This window comes from Triticum urartu, chromosome 7A, assembly GCF_056163025.1.
Source record: "Triticum urartu cultivar PI428250 chromosome 7A, HENAU_Tu73, whole genome shotgun sequence".
Lineage (NCBI taxonomy): Eukaryota > Viridiplantae > Streptophyta > Magnoliopsida > Poales > Poaceae > Triticum > Triticum urartu.
The window spans coordinates 395,019,589-395,046,229 of record NC_141879.1 but is presented as its reverse complement, the minus strand read 5'-3'; the positions used below and the strand labels follow the sequence as shown (position 1 = coordinate 395,046,229).

General features: G+C 48.8%; 1 protein-coding gene across 1 annotated transcript; it reads right to left on the bottom strand.

Moving 5' to 3' along the window:
* Positions 1-826: 826 nt before the first annotated feature.
* Positions 827-3,246, bottom strand: LOC147959717 (uncharacterized). The gene is made up of 2 exons (XM_087532864.1): positions 2,837-3,246; positions 827-842 (listed from the first exon to the last, which is right to left on the bottom strand). Exons 1-2 carry the CDS (start codon positions 3,244-3,246, stop codon positions 827-829), a joined length of 426 nt encoding a protein of 141 aa, XP_087388990.1.
* Positions 3,247-26,641: the final 23,395 nt, after the last annotated feature.

The following is a 26,641-nucleotide window of genomic DNA, read 5'->3' as shown; positions in this document are numbered from 1 at the left end:
CGCTTTCGCTCTGCGGAGGTGCTGCCGGAGTTCGTCGTGTAGTCGGCAGACCCATCCAGCACCAGACTCCAGCTCCCCCGTTTCTTCGTAGATGAACTGCCGGCCAGCGCCCGGTGCAGCTTCTCGCTCCAGGCAGACGGATGCTGCAGCAGGGCCTCCTGGGCGTCGCTGGAGGTCTCCGTTTCTGGGAACGGGGCTCTGACACGCGGATGGCAAACATTTGCCCGCGTGCGTGGCCTGAGCCGGTGGTGCACCCTGTACTTCAAGTTTGATGGCGACTCCACCCTCTATGTGAGGGTGTTCGGGGAAGATGGTCGCCATGCCAGGTATTGCCCTGAAGACGACGACCGCGGCCGCCTGCCTAGCCCTGGCTCTGACCAGGATGAAGATGGCGACTGGCGTACAGGCGGTGGTGCTCGGGGTTTGCCGAGCTTCAGCAACCCCCTCTCAGGCAGCAGCTCCTCCAGCGGTGGCCGCGACCAGCCTCCTCGCCGTCGCGCCCGCTTGGGTGAAGGTAGCGGGTCAGCCCGCCGTCGCGCCCCGGTGAAGCAAGAGGAGGGATCCGCCTGAGTCCCAGGAGCAGCTCGAGCCTTCGCTGTGGGTTGGCGTAGGACGTATCGTGCCCATTTTGTTTTCTTTCTTATCCTGCGCAAAAATAGTAAGTAATATAGGGCCCCGCGGGGGCGTATTAGAACTATTGCTGTTTAACCATCGCGCCATTTCCGCTATTCCTGCGTCGTGTTCTCGCGCCGCGCTCCCATGTGCAGGAACTATTTTAGCTCGGTGGGGCTTGGCGCAGTCCTCGCCTCCCAAGGCCGTGGCCTCCTCATGCGCTTCGTGCCCTGCAAGGATCAGTAGGAGGGGTAACTTATGGTCTTAGCTGTGGGGGCGATCAGCCCAGGTCCTGCGCTCGAGGCGCGATGCCCGTGGGGCACGAACAGGGAGGGTTGCTCCCGCAGACGACTCGGATAGGAAAGCTCCAAACGATCAGGGCAAAAAACACTCGCGAGGGCGCCCGCGATCCTCCCTTGCGAGACTTCGCGAGAGAAAACAAGGTGAGCGAGCAAGAAAGACAAAGAGCCACAAGCCAGGAACGTCAGCAACTCCAATAAAAACTTCAAACGGGAATAAACAAGCCAACTGCAGAAAGCAAATGGGAAAGCCGCGTCCGGTGCCTATTCTAGTCTTCGACGTCTTCTCACCAGCATGTACAGCCCCACTCATTATTACGTGAGAGTGTCACGGGCGGCGAGCTTCACAGGCGTTGGCCTTCTTCACAAGCACCGGGCCTTTCTTGAAATGCGGCATCTTCATAGGCATTCGCCTTCTTCACAGGCACCGGGCCTTTTCCAAAACGCAGCGGCGTCACAGGCATTCACCTGCTTCACAGGCACCGGGCCTTTTCCAAAATGCAGCGGCTTCATAGGCATTCGCCTTCTTCACAGGCACCGGGCCTTTTCCAAAACGCAGCGGTGTCACAGGCATTCGCCTGCTTCACAGGCACCGGGCCTTTTCCAAAATGCAGCGGCTTCAGAGGCATTCGCCTTCTTCACAGGCACCGGGCCTTTTCCAAAACGCAGTGGCTTCAGAGGCATTCGCCTTCTTCATAGGCACCGGGCCTTTTCCAAAACGCAGCGGCTTCACAGGCATTCGCCTTCTTCACAGGCACTGGGCCTTTTCCAAAACGCAGTGGCTTCACAGGCACCGGGGCTTTTCCAAAACGCAGCGGCTTCACTCAGGGGTAGAACCTCCGGAGATGTTGAATGTTCCATGGGTTCTGGCTGGGTACTCCCTCCGGAGTCTCCAAGCGCGCGGAGCCAGGCCTGGAAACATGAACAACCTTGAACGGGCCCTCCCACATGGGAGAGAGCTTGTGCAGCCCCTCCCTAGAGAGAACCCTTCTGAGCACGAGATCCCCTACCTCAAGGGTCCTGGGGTGGATGTTGCGGCTGTGGTATCGTCGTAGCGCATGTTGATACCTTGCCGCTCGCAGTGCGGATTCTCGACGGCGTTCCTCCCCCAGCATGAGATTCGTACCCCGCATGGCATCCTGCTGAGCCTCGTCGAATGCCAGGACCCGTGCGAAGCGACCTCTGACCTCGTGAGGGAGAACAGCCTCCGCTCCGTAGACGAGGAAGAACGGGGTCTCGCCAGTCGTCTTGGTCGCTGTCGTGCGGATTGACCATAGCACGGACTGGAGCTCGTCGTGCCAGCCCCTGCCACAGGCCTCCAGCTTCTTCTTGAAGGTCCTGGCCTTGAGGCCCCTCAGGACCTCCGTGTTGGCTTGTTCAGCCTGGCCATTTCTCCGGGGGTGTGCTACCAAAGCGTAGCATATCTGCGTTCCAAGGTTAGCACCGTATGTTTTGAAGAGATTACTGGTGAATTGTGAACCGTTGTCAGTGATGATGCGGTTAGGCACCCCAAACCGGCTCACGAGGCCCTTGATGAACTTGACTGCCGAGCCTGCCGGGATTGGGCGGACAGCTTCCACCTCGGCCCACTTGGTGAACTTGTCCATGGCGACTTAGAGGTAGCGATAGCCCCTGGCGCCCGAGGGAACGGGCCCAGAATGTCCAACCCCCAAACTGCGAACGGCCAGGAGAGGGGTATGGTCTGCAGACCCCCCGCAGGCTGATGGATCTGTTTAGCGTGAAACTGGCAGGCCTCGCAAGCCTTCACCAGCTCAACGGCGTCGCTGAGTGCTGTGGGCCAGTAGAACCCGTTGTGGAACACCTTGCCGATGAGGGTTCGTGATGACGAGTGGTGCCCGCAGTCTCCGCTGTGTATGTCCACCAGCAGTTCCTTTCCTTGCTCCCTGGAAATGCAACGTAGGGACATGTCATTTGGTCGCTTCCTGTAGAGCTCGCCATCCTGGATGCAATAAGTCGTGGCCTGCTGTGCCACACGCTCCGCCTCCTCCTTGTTCTCCGGCAGAATCCCTTGCATCAGGTAGTCCTTGAGCTCTGGGATCCAACATCCCTCCTGAGGCTCCAACGCCTGGAGCAGGCATGCCCCTGATGCCGGGCCACAGACCGGAGCTCCCAAGGCAGGCGGCTGAGGGAGCTCCTCCCTTGGTTGTGCCGTGCTAGACAGCGACGGCACCGCCGAGGGTTTGAATAGCCACTCCTCAAAGACGCCGGGCCCCTGAGGCAGCCGCCTAGATGCCCTCTTAGCAATGTCATCGGCCTCCTGATTGGTGCTGCGAGGCATATGCTGCAACTTGAGTCCCCAGAACTGTTTCTCCATCTTGCGGACCTCAGCGAGGTAGGCCTCCATGTGCTTGTCCTTTGGCTAATATATCTTGTTGGAGAATTTGACGAGGAGCTGCGAATCGCCCTTGATGATGAGGCGCTTCACCCCTAAGGTAGCTGCGGCCTTCAAGCCTGCTATTAGGCCTTCGTACTCCGCTATGTTGTTGGAGACCTTTTCTCCATGCTGGAAGCAAAGTTGCACGGCGTAGTAGAGTTTGTCCTGGGTAGGAGATACGAGCACTGCACCAGCTCCCGCACCGTGTTGGGAGAACGCCCCATCAAAGTACATGACCCAGCCATCCAGTGCTTCACTTCCCAGGGAAAGTGACCGGTCTTCACCTGCCTCGAGACCCGGCGCTTCTACCCATTCTGCCACGAAATCTGCTAACGCGGCTCCCTTGATGACTCTGGTCGTACTGAATTCTAGCTGAAATGCCTACAGCTCGATGTTCCATTCAGCAACCCTTCCAGCCGCGTTGGGGCTCCTGAGTACCCTCTCCAAGGGGTGTGCCGAGACAACCTTGATGGGTTGGCCTTGGAAGTAGTGCCGCAGCTTGCGTGAGGCCACCAATAGTGCAAGGAGGAGCTTTTGAGGCATGGGGTACCGCGCCCTCGCGTCCCGTAGCACTGTGCTAATGAAATACATGGGGTGCTCGACGAGGTTGAGGGTGCTGGCACTGCTTGTGTCCTCCGGAGGTCGACGCGTCTCTTGAGACGATGGAGCTCCCAGTGCTTGGTCGCCTGAGGGGGCCTCTCCTGCTCCGGGTGCGTACTCCTGCCGCGGCTGTTCGTTTCCGGCTGCGGTTGCGGCCTTCGCGAGGCCCTCCTGGCTCTGTTTCGCTTCAATTCGCACGGTTCATGCGGCCTTGGCACAGCGCTCCTCCCTAACCGCTACCAGGGCTGCGCTAGCGGAGTAGGGGGTGGCCGCAAGGAAGAGCACCAGGGGCTCCCGAGGACACGGAGCTACCATCACCGGTGGACTAGTAAGGTACCTCTTGAGGTCTTGGAATGCCTTGTCGGCCTCTTCAGTCCACTCGAAGGGGCCCTTTTTCTTCATCATCTTGAAGAAGGGCAGCGCTTGTTCCCCCAGCTTGGCGATGAAACGCCCCAGCGCAGTTACACGCCCGGTGAGCTTCTGCATTTCTCTGAGGGTCCTTGGTGGGCTCATGTCTTCGACTGCCTTGACCTTCTCCGGGTTGGCCTTGATGCCCCTATGCGATACGAGGAAACCCAGGAGCTTGCCTGAGGGGACTCCAAACACGCACTTCTCCGGGTTAAGCCGTAGGTCCACCTCGTTGAGGCTCGCGAAGGTTTCTTCCAGGTCCTGTATCAGGGTCCTTGCCTCACGAGACTTCACCACAATGTCATCGACGTAAGCTTCTGCGTTCCTCCTGAGCTGCCGGCCTAAGGCAATGTGCATCAGCCGTTGAAAGGTCGCGCCTGCGTTGCGCAACCCAAATGACATGCACGTATAGCAGTACACTTCACACGGGGTCAGGAAGGCCGTCTTCTCCACATCTTCTACCGCCATCTTGATCTGGTGATAGCCCGAGAAGGCATCTAGGAAGCACAATAGGTCACACTCTGCGGTGGAGTCGACTATCTGGTCAATGCGGGGGAGCGGAAATGGATCCTGCGGGCAGGCCTTGTCGAGGTTGGTGAAGTCGACGCACATGCACTCCTTTCCTCCCTTTTTCGGCACAACGACCGGATTAGCCAACCAATCAGGGTAGCGGACCTCGTGGATAACTCCTACCGCCTCTAGCTTCTGGGTCTCTTGGATGATGAAAGCTTGTTTCTCAGTAGACTGCCGCCTTGCCTTCTGCTTCACGGGGCGCACATTGGGGCACACGTTGAGGTGATTCTCAATCACTTCCCTTGGGACCCCCGCTAACTGATCAGGTTCCCACGCAAACACCTTCTTGTTCGCACACAGGAAACCGATCAGGGCTTTCTCTTTCTCGGGCTCGAGGTTGGCCCCTATGGTGAAGGTGGGGCTAGCGAACCCGTCCTCGTTGACTGGTACCTGCTTGGTTTCTGCCTTTGTCTTGGGTGAATAGCTGCTTCTTTTTAGCCGGCGCAGCCCCCTTGGGTTCGAGGGCGTCGGTGCCAGTGGGTTGCGCCACCGCGGCCGCCCTGAAAACAAGCTGGAGCACCTGCAGTGCATCCTTTGTGTCTCCTGACATGGTGAGGACGCCGCTGCTCCCAGGCATCTTCATGAGGTTGTACGCCGGGTGAGTTGCTGCCATGAACTGAGCCAGGGCCGAATAGCCGAGGATGGCATTGTAGGGGAGGCTGATGGGGGCGATGTCGAAGTCGATCAGCTCCGTGCGGAAGTTGTCACAGGTGCCGAAGGTCACTGGAAGGCGGATCTGCCCCAAGGAGGCGGTGGAACCAGCTCTGACGCCCAAGAAAGGCCTGTTGGGTCAGAGCCGCTCCAGCGGTACGTGGAGGAGGCTGAAGGCCTCCATCGAGAGCACATTGAGGCTAGCACCACCGTCGATGAGGGTCCTGGTGACGGCCACTTGGTAGATGGTAGGGGTGCACAGCATCGGGAGCGCGCCTGAACCAATGGGGTTGAAGGGGTGGTCCTCCGAGTCGAAGGTCAGATCAGCCTCAGGCGCCACCCAGCCCGGGGGGGCTTGGAGGTGCTTGGAGGCGGTGCTGATCTGGCGGCTGAACGGCTTGACGTGATGGCTCGAGGGCGGTGCCTAGGAGGCACCAATGAGAGCTGCGACGATGGGCGGCACTGGTGCGGCGAAACGGGCGAGTAAGAGGTCGCGCAGCTCCTCCCAGGAGGTGACAGAGGCCGTCGGCAGGTCGAGGAGCCACGCGTGTGGGACGCCAGTGAGGGCCATGGGTAACCAGTTGGCCATCACCCGATCGTCGCCCCTGGCTCCGAGGACGGCCTCCTCGTACGCCAGCAGGAAAATCATCGGGTCCGTCGCGCCGTCGTAGCACGGCGGCATCTCAGGCCTGAACTTTTGCGGCCACTGCACTTGCCACAAGGCAGGGGCCAAGGCCCGGAGCCCCTGGCCCCAGTGTCGGCATCCATTGCTAGAGCGGGCGGCGCGTTGTCCGCCATGAGGGCGGGATGCGATGTCGGGGGAGAGCGGGTCGTCAGGAAGGAGGACTCTGCCGCACCCCTACCTGGCGCGCCAAATGTCGGGTTTCGGGTTCCGGCAGACCCTTGAGGTTCGAACACTGGTGTGCGTGTGGAGATCTCTCCCCTACCGATCTACGTCTGATCCTCTCGTGCGAACTAAGATGAAAATGATGAACAACACAAGAGACACGAGGTTTATACTGGTTCGGGCCACTGGCGATGACGCCCTCTTGGGCTCCACGGTGACCTCCGTCCTACCGTCTGGCTGGTCTTGGTCTCGATGCACCGGAAGGGTAACCTTTGCCTGATGGCTTGGCCTGTGCTTGCCCCCTTTGCACCAAAGGGGAAACAAGGACACTGCGCAGGCCGGCGCCCGCTTGGTCTCGATCGTCATGGCTTGCGTCACGGCTTCCTTGCGAGGTACCCCTGCCTTGATCTCTTCGCCTCCTCGCGAGCCTGCCTGATGAGGCTGCCTCTGAGGAAGCTTCCTGTCGTCCGCCCCGCGAGGCTTGGCCCCTCGCGAGGGTCTTTGAGCTTGAGCTGATGAAGATGGGCCGCGCTGGGCCCCCACTTGAGCCACGCCGCAGGCTGCAGGCAGGCAAGTCTGGGGACCCCCGTTCCCAGAACACCGACACAGTCGGTGGAGAAGAACAGGAGGTGTGGAGGGGTGGAGGGATGGCCTGGCCAACGGTGGAGTAGCGCTTCATAGCGAAGCGTGCTAAGCCAAGCTGCTAGCAGCAGGAGGTGGTCCCGGCGGCACTGGAGGAAGAAGACGAGAGATTGAAGATGGATGCTGGTCGTTGGATGTAAATCCAACGGCTAACATGTCAGAATCATTTGTTGACTAAATTGACAACGACTTGCATTGGCTTCGACCTATTGGCCCACATTCCAGCCTCCAAAAATGTGGCACGTATTCAACCCATTTTTTCAGAATTTACAGTCTTTTTTTGCGCGGTAGAATTTATAGTCAATTTGATCTTCTTTTTGAATTACAGCCATTAGCTGGGCTGGGTGAACAAATAATGTAGTGTCCATGCGGCCCGTTTATTTTATTTCCTAAAAAATTACAGCCCATTTGCACTTTCTCGAAATACACGATTTTGCTGGACTGGTTCTAATTATAATGTTGGGTTGGGCCAGCAATGTTATCAAAAAATAAAAAGGGGTTGAGCATTTTGTTATAAATATATTTAAATAATAAGTGATATTATTACATTCGTCCTTAAATTTACAGTCTTACCAAGCTTTATATAATAACATATAAAATATATTTTTTAGAAAAACAGGGAGCATCTCCCCGGTTCCATTGCTGAGAACGAAACCACAACATATTCTGATACAGCAGCTCAAAGAGCAGTTCGAAAGCAAAGGTAGAAAAGCTACAAAATAGGGGGGGTGGATGAACAAGTTCTCTAAATAACACAAATCACCCGAGCGGTGCCAAAGGCAGAGCGGATAGAGCACTCAAATGACACAAGGAGGGTCCAGTGAAGCCTTCATGGTCTTCAGCCGAGGGGCCGTGTCAGCCTGCGGCGACCAGTAAGCAAGCGGAGACACCGGGCTGGAAGGCGTAGCATGGTGGATGTCCCTCTTTTTCGGCGCCAGGTGCCCATCATCTTCATCAGAGATCTTGAGATGAGCCCACGGGTCCAGCCCCAGAGCAGGTCGAGCCTTGTTCAGCCACAAGTGATCGCCAACGGTTTCTGGAGGGATCTTGTTAGGGTTTCCACGAAGCTCATCAACTTGTCCTTGTACGATCCGGAGGAGAAAATCGCCCAGTTCCTCACCATGTTCCTAATCAACCTCAAGACCTGCGGAATGGAAATCCAGGAGGTGTTACTGAAAATCATAGCATTTCTATATTTCCAGAGGCACCAAAGGACAGCTGAGCTAACAATGTTTAAAACTGAGCACTTTTTGGTAGCAATCCAGAATCTGGCGACAGATTCGAAGGATGAGCCAATCTGACTAGAGAAATGTTCCTCAATATGGGCCCAGAGATGTTTAGCAACTATACATTCAAAAAATAGGTGAGAACAAGATTCTTGTTCCAAGCAGTAAACACAATCAAGGGGTTTGATGATGTGTCTCTTCCTAAGGTTATCCCTAGTCATCAATTTGTTTTTGGAGAGAAGCCAGAGAAATACATGAATTTTAGGGGGAACTCTCAATTTCCAGACAGCAGGGATAAACATGGGTTGAACCCCTCTAAAGTTGATAACATGATAGAGGGAGCTGGAGGAATACTTCCCCTTATTGTCCAGCTGCCAAATCAGGGCATTCGGCTCGGCAGTAAAGGTAATGCTTTTGGCAATTTCCTCCAACTAGAACCATTGTTCCATGAGACTATCACTAAAGTTCCTTCTAAAAGAGAGTTTTAGGAATTGACCGTCCCAAACTTCATTGACACTTTTGTTAAGCTCATTGCGGACAGAGTAAATAGGCCAAAATTGGACTGCTAGGGGGGATGTGCCAAACCACGTATCTTCCTAGAACCTGGTTCTGCTCCCATCCCCTATGTTCCATCTGTAGCCAAATTACACAACATGCATAATAGATTTTAATCCTTTCCAGAATCTAGAGGTCTTATGGTTGGAGGAAGGGACAAAAATATTAGGTTTATTTCGTAGGTATTTATGGGCAATAAGAAGCTTCCAGGGTTTCAGGTCTTCCTCATAGAATCTTTTAATCCAAGACCCTAGAAGACAGATGTTAATTTCTTGGAGGTTAGGTATGCCTAGGCCTTCAAAATCTTTCTTCATAGAGACTAGGGCCCAATTAGCAAGGTGTGGCTTCCTATTTCCCTCAAAATCACTCCACAAGCAATGAGACATCTGAGAATTGATGAGGTTCACTGTCCCATTTAGGAAACTTGAAGAAGGAGAGGAGATACACTGGAATGCTAGCCAAACAAGCTTGTATGAGGATCAATCTACCTCTGTAAGAGAGAAGTTTGCCCCTCCACCCAGCAATCCTTTTAATGATTTTATCCAGAAGGGGTTGGATATCCTCTCTCCTCAGTTTATCATAGTGGAGAGGGATACCTAGGTACTTAATGGGGAAGTTACCTTTATTACAGACTAGAATAGAGAGGAAGTCAGCTAACTCCTGATCATCCTTGTTGATAGGGATGAGTTCACTTTTAGAGTAGTTGATTCTCATACGGAGACTTGTTCAAACCAGGTTAGAACAGTTTTCAGATTGCTAGCATGTGTGGAGTCATTGTCTAAGAAAAGGATGGTATCATCTTCATATTGAAGGCAGATTATGCCACTAGGGCAGACCTCAGGACAGAGCCCTACAATCAGACTATGATCAACAGCTTTGCTCAGCATTTTAGTAAGAACGTCCACTACTAAATTAAACAAAAGCGGCGAGATGGGGTCACCTTGCCTAAGGCCTTTACCAGCACGGAAAAATCACTTTCACTGTTATTTAACTTGACCCCTACAGACCCCCCATGAGTAAGTTGCTGGATCCAACTCTCCTCTATGAAAGGCTTGGAAAAGATCTAAGAGATCATTTTTCACCAAGTCCCAAAAATGCTGGTAAAACAAGAAGGGAATCCCATCAAGACCAGGAGCCCCATCAGGATAAGAGCTAAAAATGGCTTCCTTCACCTCTGTCTCTGAAAAAGGGGCTTCTAGCAGCTCATTTTCAGCAGGAGAGACTTTTTTAGAAGTAGAGAAAAAAAAAATTTGTAGAGAGAACCCAGAAGGGTTTTTCTTTCTTAAACAGGTCTTTATAGAAGTCACTAGCCACTTTCAACATCTCATCTACCTCAGTAACAGGGCCATTAGGGCCATCAAGGGAGTGAGTGAGGGTTTTCCTCCTCCTCTGGTTAGCTACTACATGGAAGTAAGCAGTATTTCTATCACCCTCCTTAATGTTCCTATCTCTAGACCTTTGTTTGGCTTTGATTTCTTATGGAAGCCAAATTTTCTTGAGCTCTCCATGGACATAGTTTAATCTATTAGTCTCAGCCTCAGAGAGGTCAGTGATTTCTGCCTTAATATCTAGAGAATCAAACTCAAGGAGGAGAAGCCTTTTGTATCTTCTAATATTAGCTTCCTCATTGGAGTCCACCCTTTGGTTGTTCTTCTAAATCTCCTGATTTTGATCTACCAATTTTCTAGGGGGCAGCTGCTCCCAGTAGGCTCATTCTAGATTTTCCTAACTAGCTCAGTAAAATCTTCTCTAAGCAACCACCACTTTTCAAATTTAGAACTATTTCTCTTTGGAGTTTGGTTAAGACCAGAGTCCCAGAGCAAAGGAGTGTGGTCACTACCACATCTGGGTAGAGCTCTACAACTAGAAAGGGGGAAAACTATCTAATTCTGTGTCAGAGAAAATTCTGTCAATGGTGGACATAATCCTGGAGCAGCACTTCCAACATATCTAGCAGAACTGTGGGTTTCCCTTTTGACAGGGCAATTCTCAACTTTATGGGTAACCATTTTGCAGATAAAACAACTCTTGGGCTTGACACATTTATCCAAATGATGCCCTGGTTCCCCATAGTTGTAGCAGATCACCTCAGAGTATGCCATAAGGCCCGAAGCAGGGGCCGGAGCAGTTTTCTGGTTGTTCTATCTCTTCTTTTTCTGATTCTTGCCTTGAGATTTCCCACTGATCTGAGAGTCAGAACCACCAGCAGATTGATCTTGGGCAATTATAGGAGCCTTTCCAGATTGTGCCCCATTTGGGGCGGAGGTGGGCCGTACCACTTCCCAACCGGCGCTCCCCCCATTGTGATAGGGGAAATTCATCGGAGTTCCTGGTTCCTTCTCATCCTCCATCCAGATGTTGTCTCTCAGGAAGCAGAAATAACCACCAGACAGCTCAATTGAAGCAGATTGCAAGCCTAATTTCAATATTCTGCAGGTTTGGGGGAGAGATAAGGTAGGGGATCCACCTACTCCGGCTCCGGTGGCGTGCTGGTGGGCAGGAGTCCAGTCAAGCATTCCCATCTCGCAGCGCGGCATGGATCTCCTGAATTCACTTCTCCTTTCGCCCATCGAACGAACGCAATCGGCGGCTCACTGGGGTGGGGCATCCTGTGCTTCTACGAGAAATCTCCTTCGAAGTTGATCCGCAGGGATAGATTCAGCAGCTCCCAATCCACATGAATGTTGATCAGCATGATGTTAACTGGCTGGTAGTTCCATTTTCGACCATGAATAAAACTTCCAACATGATGTTAACCCTGTTTGAAAAGGCCGTGTTAATATAAATGCTCTGCCACTGAAAGTTGCAGTTTCTTATCTGAAATTGAACTTGCAGTTTCTTATCTGAAACTGAAACTTGGTGGTCAGCATGAATGTTGATCAGCATGATGTTAACTGGCTGGTAGTTCCATTTTCGACCATGAATAAAACTTCCGACATGATGTTAACCCCGTTTGAAAAGCTCGTGTTAATATAAATGCGCTGCCTCTGAAAGTTGTAGTTTCTTATCTGAAACTGAACTTGCAGTTTCTTATCTGAAACTGAAACTTGCAGTTTCTTCTATGAGAATCACATTGTCTACACTTTTATACTCCTATGAAACTACATTTTTTTAAGTGCTAAAAATAGATATGTAGAATTCAAAAATACTTCATATGCTCAATACTGCAAATCTGAAATTCAAAAGACATTCATATCTGAAAGTACTCTCAAAATACACAACACAAAACACAATTCACAACCTACAAATACTGACAACCCTAAGCTCCTCCTGACAATTCACAACCTGCCCGACTATTGGGCTGGGGGGGCAGCCCCCTCCTATTCCTCGGCGGCAGAGATCCGCCCTGTGAGACGATGTGAACGGCGAGGGAGACGATGGCGGGGAAGCATCATCGGGCCAACTACTTTTCTCCTCTTGCAGTTGGGTTCGGTTGACGAAGACTCCACCGGCTCGCTCTGGCAGGACACCCTCACAAATGGCACCCTGTAGATGCTCAATCCTTCAATCTCTGGTGGATGCTCATTCTGGGATCGATACTCCCACCACCGCTCCCTCACGATCGGATTCGGTGAATCTGTTTGCTCCATGGCCCAGAGGAGCAGCCCTATGTACTCCGGCGCGACTCCCTCCGGGAGTATCGCCGCCTTTTCACTCTGTTGCAGATATTTGGCCATGGATGTCACCGTCGCCGCTAGTTGGTCCTTGTTGTCAAACCAAGACTGTATCTCAAACATCCTAGCTAGCTTCACAGGGTCGGCGTCTGTGATCCTCACGCATCGGTTGTACTCCTCCATCGATCTACTTCTCCACAGCACCTTCACTCGCCGGCGGTGGTTTTTGAATGGAAGAGGAGAGGAGCAGCGCTGGTTTTGGATTAGAACGGGAGAGGAGCGACGCTGGTTTTGGACTGAAACAGGAGAGGAGGGGCAGTGGTTTTGAAATGGAAGAGGAGAGGAGCGGCGCTGCATTTAGATTGGAACAGGAGAGGAGTGGCGGTGGTTTAAGAGGAGAAGAGCGGAAGAGCGGCCCTGGTCTTGGAAGTATTTTTTTGTTGTTTCACGTATTTTGGGTCAAAGTTTGACCACGTACTGTATTTGACAAGCAAAATGTGAATGCATGTCACCAAATTGATTTTGATTTTGATCCAGTCAGAGCGCGCCGGCCCTCTCGTCCAATCCTAAATCGCTGACGCACGCTCCTCTCCCTCTTCTCCATTGCAAAACCACCTCCTCTCCTCTGCATCATCTCCATTCCAAAACCACCATCTCGCCTCTCCCTCTTCTCTATTTCTAGACGCTTTGCTCCATGGCACGGGCGCAATCCATGGATACAAAATTAGTATATAATGTATACTATTTAAAAGTCGAGGGCGGGGATTTTCCTGCGCAGTAGGCGGCGGGGCAGTTCCGCCTAGTCAGTTCGACAGAGACGCGAGAAGACGAGGGAGTAGGTTGCTGCAAACGTAGGTCTGTGTGATTTGACAGCGAGTTACTGCTGGACAGGTGGGGCCCCATGATTTGACTTGCCATTATCATTTTAACTTCGGCGCTACGATCGGCGTGAGTCTCCCAGATTCCTGACCACCTCCATGCAGGTGCCTCTCCCAATGCTCCACCATGTAGTAGAGGCTGGCTCTTGCATGAGACCCACTTCTCCACTTTTTCCTTGCCTCTCTTTCCTCCACATATGCAAAAATGCCATGTAAAGCACACTATTGTACTTACTTTTACTTGCTCCTACAGGTGCTCAAGCTTGCCACATAAGCATAAAGTCTGATGCGGCAAGTTAATCAAGAAGAGAGAGACTAGTTTGGTGACCCAAGGAAGAAACGGTGCTAAGAGCGTGTACCTAGGTGAAAAGACAATTTTGAGTCAATAGCTAATTAAATGAAGCAAACTTAGCAACACCATTTCATTGGAAGAGGTCACTCCTTGGCAAATGCAATAAATACACGCGCTTAGCACCGTTTCTTCCTTGAGTACGAAGAAAGAGATAGAGAGGAGTAAAAAAATACACTTATAGCCAACCTTGTTGTAGTATGAGTGACTAAGTGATGACTATGTATGACATGCCAACATCAGATAGCCTAATGCACCGTGTTAAATCTCCAAGGGAGCGACCGCGCGAGCGACGCGACGGTCGTGGTAGGCGCGACAATGATACGGGCTGCTGGCAGCCCTTGGATCTAAGATCAAACGATCGCATGCTAAGTTGCTGAAAATTTGCAGAATAATCCTCCAGGATAGGATATTCACCCATAGGTCTAGAATCATGCCATGCAACCATTCGATCTCAGATCCAAGGGCTCTCGGAAGCCCGTATCATGGGAGAATGGAAAGCCACTACCCTGCCATTCGCACGCTGGTAGTTTGCTCCTACTCGTCCTCGCACGTCCTTCAATACTACGACGGTTCACTCCTAGTCGTCCCGTCCATTCACATTACGGCAGTTCCACTGATCCTAACCCTCCTCCCAAATCCATGGCGTCCCAAATCTCCACAATCGGCGCTGAGTACAAGGTTAGAACCATCACCGGCGATGAGTTCGACGTCATCTACACCCGTTCTTCTGCGATGGTGAAATGATGACTTTCTCGCTTCACACGCATGTTCGAAGACTCGGATGATGAGTGGTTCGCTGGGTTAGATGTTGAGTACACCACAGTCCTGGGACAAGAGTAGGATCTAATGGACGAAGAGAGGAAGAAGCCCGCCGTGATCCAGGTTTGCGTGCATGACTTATGCTTGGTCTACCACATATGCCATGCCGACGTTGACTGCCAGGATTTTAAGGACTTCCTCGAGAGCAACCTAGTCAAGTTCATTACTGTAGACTTTGGTAACGACAAAGAAGTCCTGCATCGGGTAGGCCTCGTTGTAGGCAACACCTTCGACCTCCAGAAGAATCTGCTGGTGTCCTCTCGTCAGCCTTCAATGCTGACCCTGGCAGGAGCCATGGTCCATCCTTCGTACGGTAAACTGGAGAAACCTCATTACACGTTTCATCATCGTGCATGGCAGCAGAATTTACTAGATATAGAGCACATCCACTACGCTGCAATGGATGGCTACCTTTGCTTCAATATCTACAAGGGTTGGATGAAGAGCAACAGCCAAGTGTGCGGTTCAAGCAAAGAAGTATCGGCCAAGCGGAACAGGGACAAGGACGAAGTCGAGGACGTGGACGAGGACTCTGAGTAAGGTGGCAGTGTCGTTGCTCATGGTGGTTCTAATGTAGTGTCTACCGGAATAGTTGCAAAGTTTAATTTCAGGTGTGCTCAATTTAATTTGAGGGGTGTGTTGTGCTGAGCCCCCAGCAGAACTATGTTATGTTTATTCTCGTTACTTTAACTCTTCAGTACGTACATACTAGTATTTCTTACATTTCATCTTTTAGTTGGTATAGTACTACCACTCGTTTCTTCACATTATATACGTACAATATATATGGCCAACATCATATAGCCAGCAGTTTAGTTGTCAAAGAATTTCAGGGTGCTTAGTTTTGTCAAAGAATTCCTGGATGCTTAGAGGGTGCTTGGATCCAAGCGACTTATTTTAGTCTGACTAAAAATAGTCTCTTTAAGAGGCTAAAGTTCCAAGCACCCCTGACTAAAGAGGGGCTAAAACTAGTCTTGAGACTAAAATTTTTTAGTCAGGGGTAACCCTACTAAAATGTGGATTAGTCCTCTCTCTACTCATTTAACTCCTCTCCTTTAACACAGGCGAGTTCTGGATTGGAGGGTTTGGAGGATAATAAATGCTCATTAACTTGATTTTAGCCTTTTTAGTATTTGGATCCAAGCATGGGTGAGGCTAGCATGTTTTAGTCCCACTACTTTTAGTCATGGGACTAAAACGTATCCAAGCACCCTCTTAGTTTTATTTGAGGGGTGGGTTGTGCTGGACACCATTATTGTGAGTAGCCTTTTTAATAGTACTATATGCATAATTTGGCGATGAGCGCTCTCTATATGTACCACCTTTTTTAATTTCAAGTTTTGCTCCATGGCGCAATCCATCGATACTACTGTTGTACAAAAGTATACATTTTTTAAAAGGCTAGAGGGCGGGGCAGTCTAGCTTGGTCGGTTTCACGAGAGGCGAGGGCCTTTGTGATTTGACAGCTCATTACTGCTGGAATGCAGGGCCTTGTGATTTGACTGCTCGTATAAATGCGCCGACGACCTGGTCGAGGAGGAGCAAAGAACCGTGCGGTATACTCAAGTTTTCCACTGGAGTAGTACTGCGACGGAGGAGCACGAAACACGGCAGCCCAGTGCCATATGGCGATAAAAAATGATCTAATTTGCTAGTCATCTCATTGTTAGCATTGTTCTATTCATTCCCTCAAAAAAACATTGTTCTATTCATGCCTCGCAGAGAATGTGACACGTGCGGCGAAACACCCGAAGCAAAAGATGAAACACAGGAGCAAAAGAAGAAGGAAGATTATCACCCCAAATGATCTAATTCGCCATGGAGTCATAACTGCTTCTTCATCGCCTCCACGACCTCCATCTCCTTGCGCGTCTCCTCCGCCATCTTCATCATTGTGTCCATGCCGCGGCATTTCTCGACGCGAGCCTTCATCATCTGTTCCACGGCCATATTACGTACCTTGACAGCAGCCGGGTGCTCGATGCGGAGCTTCCCCAACTCTTCCTTCTGTTCCATGGCGAGGGCCTGCAGCATCTTCATCGAAGAACTACTATTCTCATGCAGATTCTTCCAGCCGGCATTCTTCTCCTTCAACAGGTTGATCTCGTGGCAGAACTTCGCATCATCCTCCCGAAGTCGCAGGATTTCGCCGGTCGCCTTCTTCTCCGAGGCAATGCTCTTCTTCAGCAGCATCACCAAGCCGGCGGTCAACTCCCCCTGCTAATTGAGCTCAGCGGGCATGTCGTCGAGGCTCTCCTTCAGCAACTCCATCAAGCCTTGGATGAACTCCTTCTGCTTATTGAGTTGATCGGGCATGCCGTCGAGGGATAACGACTCCAGCTTTGCCGGCTCGGCATGTTCGCCTCTGCGGCTAGGGCGCTCCTGGGAGCCATCGCCTGCCCGTGAGAGATCTTTCGAGGTCTCTACGTGGCGTCAAGCCCTCTCTTTTTTTCACGCAGCCTTGGTTGCCGCTCCCTTGTTACGAGTAGTTCTCGACCTAGAGCTCTACTCACCGGCCATGGCAACGACGGACGAAGAAGAAGCACTTATGAGGAGGAAAGGTACAGTGATTTTCGGTTAGGTAGTTCCCCTTTTTATAACCTAAGTACTAGCACTAGTACTAATACCTTCCTAGTGGGAACACATTCAGGTTTGGTATGTACTACTAGTAGGTGTGAGGAGGCTTTCGAATGTGATGGGAACAAGGTAAAGATTAATTGATGGTTTTGGTTTCGAGGCCCGAAATGGCTCCCGATGAGTTTAGCGGAACATAAATTTCAAGTACTACTACACTGCTCAAATGCATAAATATTATGTTACTATCAAAAATTGGCACAAAATACGAAGGCGACCAATGGAAGTACTACTAGCAACCCACGATTTAACTACTCGCATGCACGAAGTGGAGTAATAATGTCTTTCTTCCGCCCTCACGTCCACTCAATTTGCATGCGTTGTATTAATTGACCATCAATGAAGTGAACGACTTTACATGCGTCAAATTATCACATGGGGTGGATCTTGGTACAAAATTGCGTCCGCCCGTGTACCCGCGTGTGCGTTTGAGGATTGAGTGCGTGCATGGCGTGCGTGCACATGTTCGCTTCGTGCATGTACCGCCAGTATGGCTCAGGGAGGACGAGTACATTCTTCTGGAACCAGCAGCACATCATTGTGATCAATCCACACAAGGAGGTCGCGACAACGCCTACACATGTGCCACGTGGCTTCATGAACTGTAAGAGAGACAATGTGTAGCTTGCCATTGGTATTCTAATTTACGTGTTTTGCACATACTCGAAGTACTAGTAAGGTACACATGCATTGCACGCATCAGATTTTGCAACCAAATTATGAATAAATACCACACTATAGCATGTAAGCTCTGAGTCATATATGCCTGATGTAGCCCTTCGTTTAATTCTTATATTTCATCTCATTCAAAATCAATTAGTTTTTATAAAAAAGCTAAGAACGTGGGAATAGGAAAAACATGGGATTATAGTGGAATGTCGTCTTGAATCCTACAGGATTGTACGAGTGTTTGATTGTGCATAGAAAAAATGCAGAATTCTTTCAAAGAGGTTTGAGTGGATGGGATGTTTCCTATGAAATCTAGTGCAAATGAATCATATGGAAAAATTCCTATGGTTTACAATCCTACGAATCAAACAACCAAGATAGGAAAAATTCCTAATGATTAGAATCCTCCAAAATTCCTTTGAGAATCCTTTGAATCAAAGAAGCCCTTAATCTATTTTATGATTCATGGAATTGTGCGTTGTAAAGCATAAAGTAAAAACAAATAATGGCAATTCAACTAGAAAAATGTTTGGGCAGGTATGATACGGAAGATTCTAGAACAAAAGAGAACCACTGTTGTTTTGAGGTTTGTGCATTATTCTTAAGTTCAACCATGGAGTCTGCTAGATTGTACATGTGGCAAAATCCGGTGGGGGGCTAGAAGATGGTGTGAGGGGCCGAGTGGAGGGAGACTATGAATGAATGCACAAGTGCGAGATCGATATTTAGAGAGAGAGGGCGAACACGTGCGCTGATGCGCGCAGTGGCGGAGCCATGAAAATAAATGAGCTAGGGGGCAAAGCATTGCTAATCCTTTACGAGGAGGGTCAATTCATGAACTTAAACCATTTTTAGCAGCAATTGTCTAATGATCACATTCATATTAGCCTTGATATATAGTGATGTTAGGGGGGAGGGGGCAGGGCCCTTACTCCCCCTGTCTTCGCCATTGTGCACGCGTCTGAGAGATGAAGCGGAAGGCATGGATGATGAGAGGGGGACGTTGGATACATAATTAATGTGGGTGTATTAGCTATATATGTTAATCCTATATAGAGAGGTATAGATTGATCGATGTGGCCGTGGGAAAGAGGGTGAGACCTCACTGGATATATCGATTGATCGGTTTGTGTGCAAAACTATGAAAGACCTAGCTATATACACACGTACATAGAGGAACATCGATCGTTGTGCACGCACACATGAGAGATAAAGAATGCCCGATATGATGGAGAGGGGGATGTGTGTTGGTGTGTGCCTTCATGGGAGACCGACCCGAAGAAAAAGATTGCATGCGTGCGATGGATAATGCCGACTGGTAGTCTGTGTGCATGCATGCACGAGAGGAAGTTAGTGGTACAATTATAAAGAGAAGACTACTGTGTGGGTGCAAAAGAATAGCTGAATAGGTGAGGTCACAATCAATGTAAAGTTGAATTCAAATATTTGAATAAGAGATCCTGATGTTTGAAACCCATGCATGCATGAATATAACGGAGATCTGTGCGGTGTGGTTTGGAAACGAGCATGTTGTAATGTATACACATTGAACAAGGTCAGACTGATTTGAATTTGAGATACCGATGGCAGACATCATTTGGCCACGTCGCATCCGTGCATGGACACACTATTCTAATTGGAGATGATGGGCGGCTTTTGCATCACATATCTATATCTATACCCCTATATATATTATATTTTATATATTTTTTATATTGTGTGCGGGTAACTTTAACTTTGAAAGATGGTCGTAGGATGAGGCGAATCCGATGGTCCAAAGATGGCAAATTTGAGCACTACTGGCCGTTGGATATCATCTAGATTTTGCCACATGTATAATCTAGAAGACTCCATGGTTGAGCTTAAGCATAATGCACAAACATCAAAACACAAGCACTTCTTATTTGTTCTAGAATCTTCCGTATCATAATTGCCCAAATGTTTTTCTACATGATTTTCCATTATTTGTTTTTACTTTATGTCTTACGATGCACAATTCCATGAATCTTAAAATAGATTAGCTTTCTTATAAAAACTAGATGATTTTTAATGAAATGAACTATAAGAATTAAACGAACATCTACATCATGCATATATGACTCAAATCTTGCATGCTATAATGTGGTATTTATTCATAATTTGGTTGCCAAATCTCATGCGTGCAATGCACGTGTACCTTACTCTAGTCTAAATGGTGTTTGTGTGTGTGTTGTGCGTGTTGAGGTGCAAATTGTCTTTTTTTGGTACACGTTAAGCTTGTTCTTCCGAAATTTCAAGCCGCGCCTTGTTATGCCGAAAATTCAAGCTAGCGTCTCTGTCTATCGTGCTGCAAACTCCCGCCTCTTCAACCCGCGCCTTGTTAGCCCGAAATATTTAAGATATATCTTTGTCTCGTTGTGCTCCGACAACTCCCTCCATCTCAACCCGCGCCTTACTATTCCGAAATTACAACACGCGTGAAAACTCCCACCTCCTATGAAATCCCGACATGCAAAATGCCCGTGGTACCCCTGAACTGAAAGAACCGCCTCAAATCGGTGGGGGTACTTTTGTAACTTACCCCACATTTCGGACAAGCACGTCTCTAAGCCATGGTTCCCCACTGCCATCCCATCCGCCCACCCATTCGTACACCGAGGCCGCGAAAACCCGTGATGAAACCCCACACCCTGCTCCGTCCGCCACCCAGCCGGAGCCTCTTCCCCGACGACGTCGTCCACAGCAACACCTCGACGTCCCTCATCCACGGTACCATATGAGGATCTGTCGTCGATCTCATCGTCCCGCCGGTTCAGCCACACCGTCCTCCACCTCCAAGGAGCTGCACCGATGTTCCCCTCGTCTTTCGCGCCACCTCCATTCCCACACCGCCGTCTTCAGCTGCACCACCGAAAGAGTATCATCATCACTGTTTCCTTAGATGAAGCTACGGCCTAATCAGCGCCACCAAAGAGGATGTCCACTAATCGCCGCATTTTCTTCTTGATTCGATCTCACGGTGTTGCCGGCGATCGGTCCCGAGCCGACACGGCGTGGCTCCATCCACGGTGGCGTCGCCGCCCACTTCCTCCACGGCGTCGCTCCCTCGGCGGCGACTTCCACATCAGTAGGACCTGCTACTGCTTTAGCTCTTGTTCGCACTGCTGCTCTGCTCTTGCTCTCGGTCCCCTGGCTGGTCTGCTCTTGCTATTGCTCTGGCTCGTGCTGCTGCTCTCGCTCTTGCTCTTGCTTGCGATGCTGCTCCGATTTAGCTACACTTCACTCCGATGCCGCCGGGGTGAAGGAAGAACCAGCCGCAGCAGGGAGGGGGGCTCGCCGGAGAGGTACCCCACTATCTATCTTAGGGTTCAGGATGGGGGCGGTGGTCGCCGGCGGTGGTGGGGCGTTGGCGGGGCGGTGGCGTGGGGATTGCCGGAGAAAAAGCTCGGCATGGGGGGGGCCTAGAGGGATGGCCGGGGCGGCGGCGGACCAGCGGTGGGGAGTGTTTTCGGGGCAGGCGGGGCGGCGCACCGCCGGCCGCGGGCAGCGGGGGGCAGCTGTTTGGCTGGCTCAGGGGGTGGAGGTTGAAGATGAACCGCAGGCCCTTGATTTTGTATCCAACGGCTGCAAAATCGACTGGCCAGAGATGAAAAAGTCAATCGACTGACGTGTAGCCTCACCTTGCTAGTGCGTTCAGTTTCGACAGCAAAATTCAGTTTCGACAGTTAAGTTCAGTTTCGACAGTTAAGTTCAGTTTCGATAGTTAAATTCAGTTTCGAGAGTTAAGTTCAGAGATGAGCGGCTGATGTATTTTACATCTAGCACTTTGTGTTTATGTATTTTACGTCATGTATTGGAGATGCTATTAGAATTCCACTCAAGTTAACCTTGTTCATTGTCTCTCTTGTCCTGCTTCAGCCTCGGTGTCGTACAACTCACCGGAGCTGCTCCAACGACGAAACCCTCCATCACAGCGGAACAGTACCTCAGGCTCCATCTCCAGACGCCTAAGATCTTCTTCCCCTCCTCCGACAGCCAAGTCAGCCAGAGCATCCTCACCGGCCAACCCAATCACGCTGAGATCGACATGGCTTCGCCACAGAGGTTGTACACTTGTTGCATCTCTTTTTTACTCTACATGTTATATATATTGTCCACTGAGCACTTGTAGTAATGGGAAATATGATTATTTTATCCTACTATGTGACAAGCAGTGAGGTACCAGGCAACTTAGCTATCCGTGATGGACTCTCTTAAACGCCATCATTATTTATCTCTGCGCGTTTGAGCTGTGCATTTGTCGATGGGCCTGGGAGTTGAGCTAGTATGGCAGTGGCCTGAGTCCAAAGTAATAGAAGTAGCACAAAAACATTTTTTAGTGTAGAATTTTCCTTGCTCAAGCCTGCCTACTAGAATTGACAGTGCTTGAAAGGAAAAGTGAATGATAAACATCAGAATTGGAAAGTTTCCTATGGTACTAATTTTCATGAATTTGGTGCAAAGGAATGGAGCAAAGAAAAACTGTAGGATTTGTTCCTTTACTGTCTCCTTGAAAAAAAACCGTAGGAATTCTAATTTCCACTTCTCCTCCTTTTCGTATTCCTATTCATCAAGCACAAGACAAAGAGATAGTAGCATAATAGCATTATAACCGTACATTTTCTTGTGGTTTGACTTAATCTCACCATGCTTTTTTGCATCATGTGATCTTCCAATTGTTGTGAATCAAACACCCAGATTGGCAGAAATCCTGTGTTTTTAAATTCTCTGTTTTGCACGTGCATTCCTATCCTATTCCTGTCTATTTCCTATCCCTGCATTGTTAGAATCCTCAAATTCAAACAAGCCCTTACTCAATTACTTCTGTTACAGATATGTGTCAAAGAAAACCTTGTGTGGTTTGTCCTGCTCCTGCGGCGCTGTGTTCCACACCAGCTCAGCTGCTCCAACGACGGAAGGGTTCACCACAGCAGGGATCCGCTCTCCAGACTGTCTTTCGCCGCCTCAGATCTTCTTCCCCACCGCCGGCAGCCACGGCAACTGCATTACCATCATCAACTGAGCAGATGACCTTGAGGACTACACGGGTCCGCAAGAGAGGTCGCACTCTTCCGTGTCTGCTTACGTTATGCGTCGCTTAATATGATGACATGCTACATTATCATCGTGTTCACCTATTAGACTCCGAGTCAGGTCCAAACTAATGCTGAAACTTGAGTTTTTAAATGGTTGTGGGGTACATATTGGGGCAGCAATCAGTACTATCTGTCTACTATCTGGTTAATCTCCGGTGTCTACTATGAGTTTCATGTTGGGTGCAAACAAACATTAAAGGATCCATTATCTGTATTTTTTAACTAAAGCTATTATTTGCCTGCTATCATTGGTTTTGGGTCTATCCACAGTTTGCTACCATCACTCTGCATTTGTGCATGCACTCCTTACATAATATCACTATGTTTTATTCCTATGCATGCCAGTTATTGTACACAATGGAACTGATCATATAGAGCAAAAGAGACGAGCCTTGCATGGCAATAAAATTTCATGCAGACATCGTTCCATGGTGGGCGCAAAGGCAGCCCCCCTCCACCCATTTCGGATCGTAATCAAGAGGAAGATAACTGTTATGAGGGGGATTTAGAAGGAGAAGACCACTCCTATTTACCCCATGAGGTCTTCGCTCTAACTTGGCATGCTGATGTTGGTAATATCATGCATATGGTGCCTTGCATTGCTTATTGTATACATTAAAGATGTCATCTGCTTAGTTTAGACATGCTTTGTGTCAATGCCATCTGTTTAGTTTCCTTATCGTATATGTGAATCATGCAATGCCATCTTGTCTAGCCAGGCATCATATATGTGAATTTTGCAATGCCACCCTGGTTAGCCAGTCATCTTATATGTGAATTATATCATGCCATCATTTTTTTATTGCGTGTTAAATTTGTCAACAATTTTAGTACATTCAATTACTCTTCCTGTGCATCAGTCATTTGGCACGGTCATGGAAAAATCTAGAGTGGAAACAAGGTCTTCAGAGGAGACAATGCTATCTGACGAAGTGCATGTCTTGCTGGTTACCGATATCTCCTCAGAGGAGGATTCAGAGACAGATGACCAGTCATATTCCCCCCCTAAGGTGCATGCCCTAACTTGGCAGGGTTATGTTGCTCATATCGTGCGTATGGTATCTTGCATTGCTATGTCATTTGCTTAGTTTAGACATGCTTTGTGTGAATGCCACCTGTTTAGTGTCTAATTACCATATATGTGAATTATGCAATGCCATCGTTTTGCAAGACATTATATATGTGAATTATGCAATGTTATCTGGTTGCAAGGCATTATGTATGTGAATTATGCAATGCCATGCTGTTTAGGCAAGCATCATATATGTGAATTATATCATGCCATCCTTTTTTTTGTATTTCTCATTGCTTTTGTCGACAATGTTTGTATATTCAACTGCTCTTCCTGTGCATCAGCCATTTGAATTGGTGATGGAGAAATCTGGAGTGAAAACAAGGTCTTCAGAGGAGACAATGCTACCTGCTGAAACAAATATCTTGCTGGTTACAGATAGCTCTTCAGAGGAGGATTCACAGGCAGATGACTAGTCCTATTATCCCCCTGAGGTGTATGCTCAAACTTGGCAGGGTTATATTACTCATATAATGCATATGTTGTATTGCAATGCTTAGTTTTTACATCATATACACAATATTGAATGCCATCTCCTTAGTTGACACATCATATATGCGATTGCCCTCTACTCACTTCCTTAGTATATAAATCATATATTTGAATTATGTCATGCCATGATGTTTACATAGACAACATGTATCTGAATTATGGCATGCCAACCCATTTTCTAAAGACATAATTTAGTTATATCATCTCATCATGTTTACATAGTCATCATATTTAAATTATGTCATTCTATCCGTGAATTATATCATGCCATCATGTTTCCATCGGTGGCATGTTTGTGATTTATGGCATGCCAACCACTTTAATAGACACATCGTATAGTTATATCATGTCATCCTATTTACATAGTCATCATATTTTGAAGTATGTCATTCTATCCTGTTTAGTTAGCCATCATACATGTGAAATTGTGTCATGCTATCCTATTTAATTTGCCATCATATATGTGAAATTATGTCCTGCTATTCTGTTTGCTTAGACAACATAAATGTGAATTATTTCATGCCCTGTTTTCTTCCCTACTCTCCATTGCACCTGTCTATCTTACAATGTCTGTACATTCAATTACTTTTCTTGTTTATCAGCCATTTCAATTGGAGGGAGTGATGGCAGTATCTGTGGCAGTATCAGCCATTTCAATTGCATATTCTGTTTATGCTGCGTTGTCTTAAATAGATATGATTCGAATTGTATCTATCTTGATTTGGCAACATAAACTAGAATGATATAGACCATACAGTGACCATACTACATAGATATATGTTTGTTTCATGCTGTTATCCTATCCACCTTACTACTGAACTGGTTTACCAAAATGAGTTTCATATACTACATTGTAAACCTGAGATGTGTTTGTTTGTTTCTCTTTTAGAACGCCGATAAAATATTGGAGAAGAGTACCCTGTTATGCAATGGTAAAGGAAGTAATGTAGATAAGGTTCAAGATAGTTAGACATCCTTGTTGGTCTCCAAGAAAGCTAATAAAAACTATATTGAAGACACTGAGACAACCCCAAAGTCCTGTATTGATGTAGTGTTCGAGTTACTGGCTACCACTGCTGGCACCAGCTCTTCGAACTCATTGCCTGAATCAGTTCGGCTTCTTGAGTCTCAACATCAAGTTGAAAGACATCGATAGATGTTATCCGACAGGAAGCCGAAGGACTGAGGAAGTCCCTGCAGAATTCAGATGCATACTTTCTGGTGCAACAGCAAGCGCTGGAGGACTTTAGAGCCAAACAAGAGAAACTTAATAAGCTTGCTAAGCATCTTGCCAGCATTATGGGTACCCAGGATATTGTTTCTTGAGCTCTTCTGAAGTGGTTTAAGTTCTGGACTTGCTTTGCTGCGGCGTTTATATGCTGCTGTGTTCCCTGTCTTTGCACTGGTGGCAAACTTTGATGCCTAGTGGATGTAGTATGTGTAATAGCCGTGATAGCCTAGTGTAAGTTGCTTGCTTATTTATTTCCTTGTTGTCTTGTTTATTTGTTTGCTTGTAGTCAGTGCAGTTCTTTTTCTGCGGTTTGCTAGTGGCTGCAATAACCTATTTTTTTAAACTAGGCCACAATAACCATGGGCTAATATTTACTGTAGTGACACTGGGCCTCCTATGGGCCATAGAAACGGTGGGCCTTCTACGGGCCGTAGAAACAGTGGGCCTTCTACGGGCCGTAGAAACAATGGGCCTTCTACGGGCCGTATCATCAATGGGCCTTCTACGGGCCATATCATCAACGCGCCTTATACGGGCCGTATGATCGATTGGCCAAACATGGGCCAAACAGACAGCATTCTGGCCGTAAACGGGCTAGAGTTGGAATCGTCCGTTCATGGGCCGACCATAACGGGCCATCGTTAATAGGCGGTATTTGATGACGCTATGAAAATGGCCCAACGTATTAACAGACCACAAACGGGCCGACTGTAACCACGGGCTGAATTTGGCCCACAAGCAGAAAATGACAGTAACGGGCCGTAAGTAAACGAATGCTGGAAATGAGCCCAAGAATAAATGGGCTCTGAGAAGGCGGAAAGATAACATGGGCTGGAGATGGCCCAACGAAATAACGGGCCGTTAATGGGTATAAAGTGATACACTGTTCATTACGGGCCAGTTTCACCACGGGCCGTTAATGGGTGTAAAGTGATACACTGTTCATTACGGGCCAGTT

Bases quoted from the DNA above. Each gene is read 5' to 3' on its own strand.
- LOC147959717 (XM_087532864.1), bottom strand. From the start codon at position 3,246: ATGGAGAAACAGTTCTGGGGACTCAAGTTGCAGCATATGCCTCGCAGC.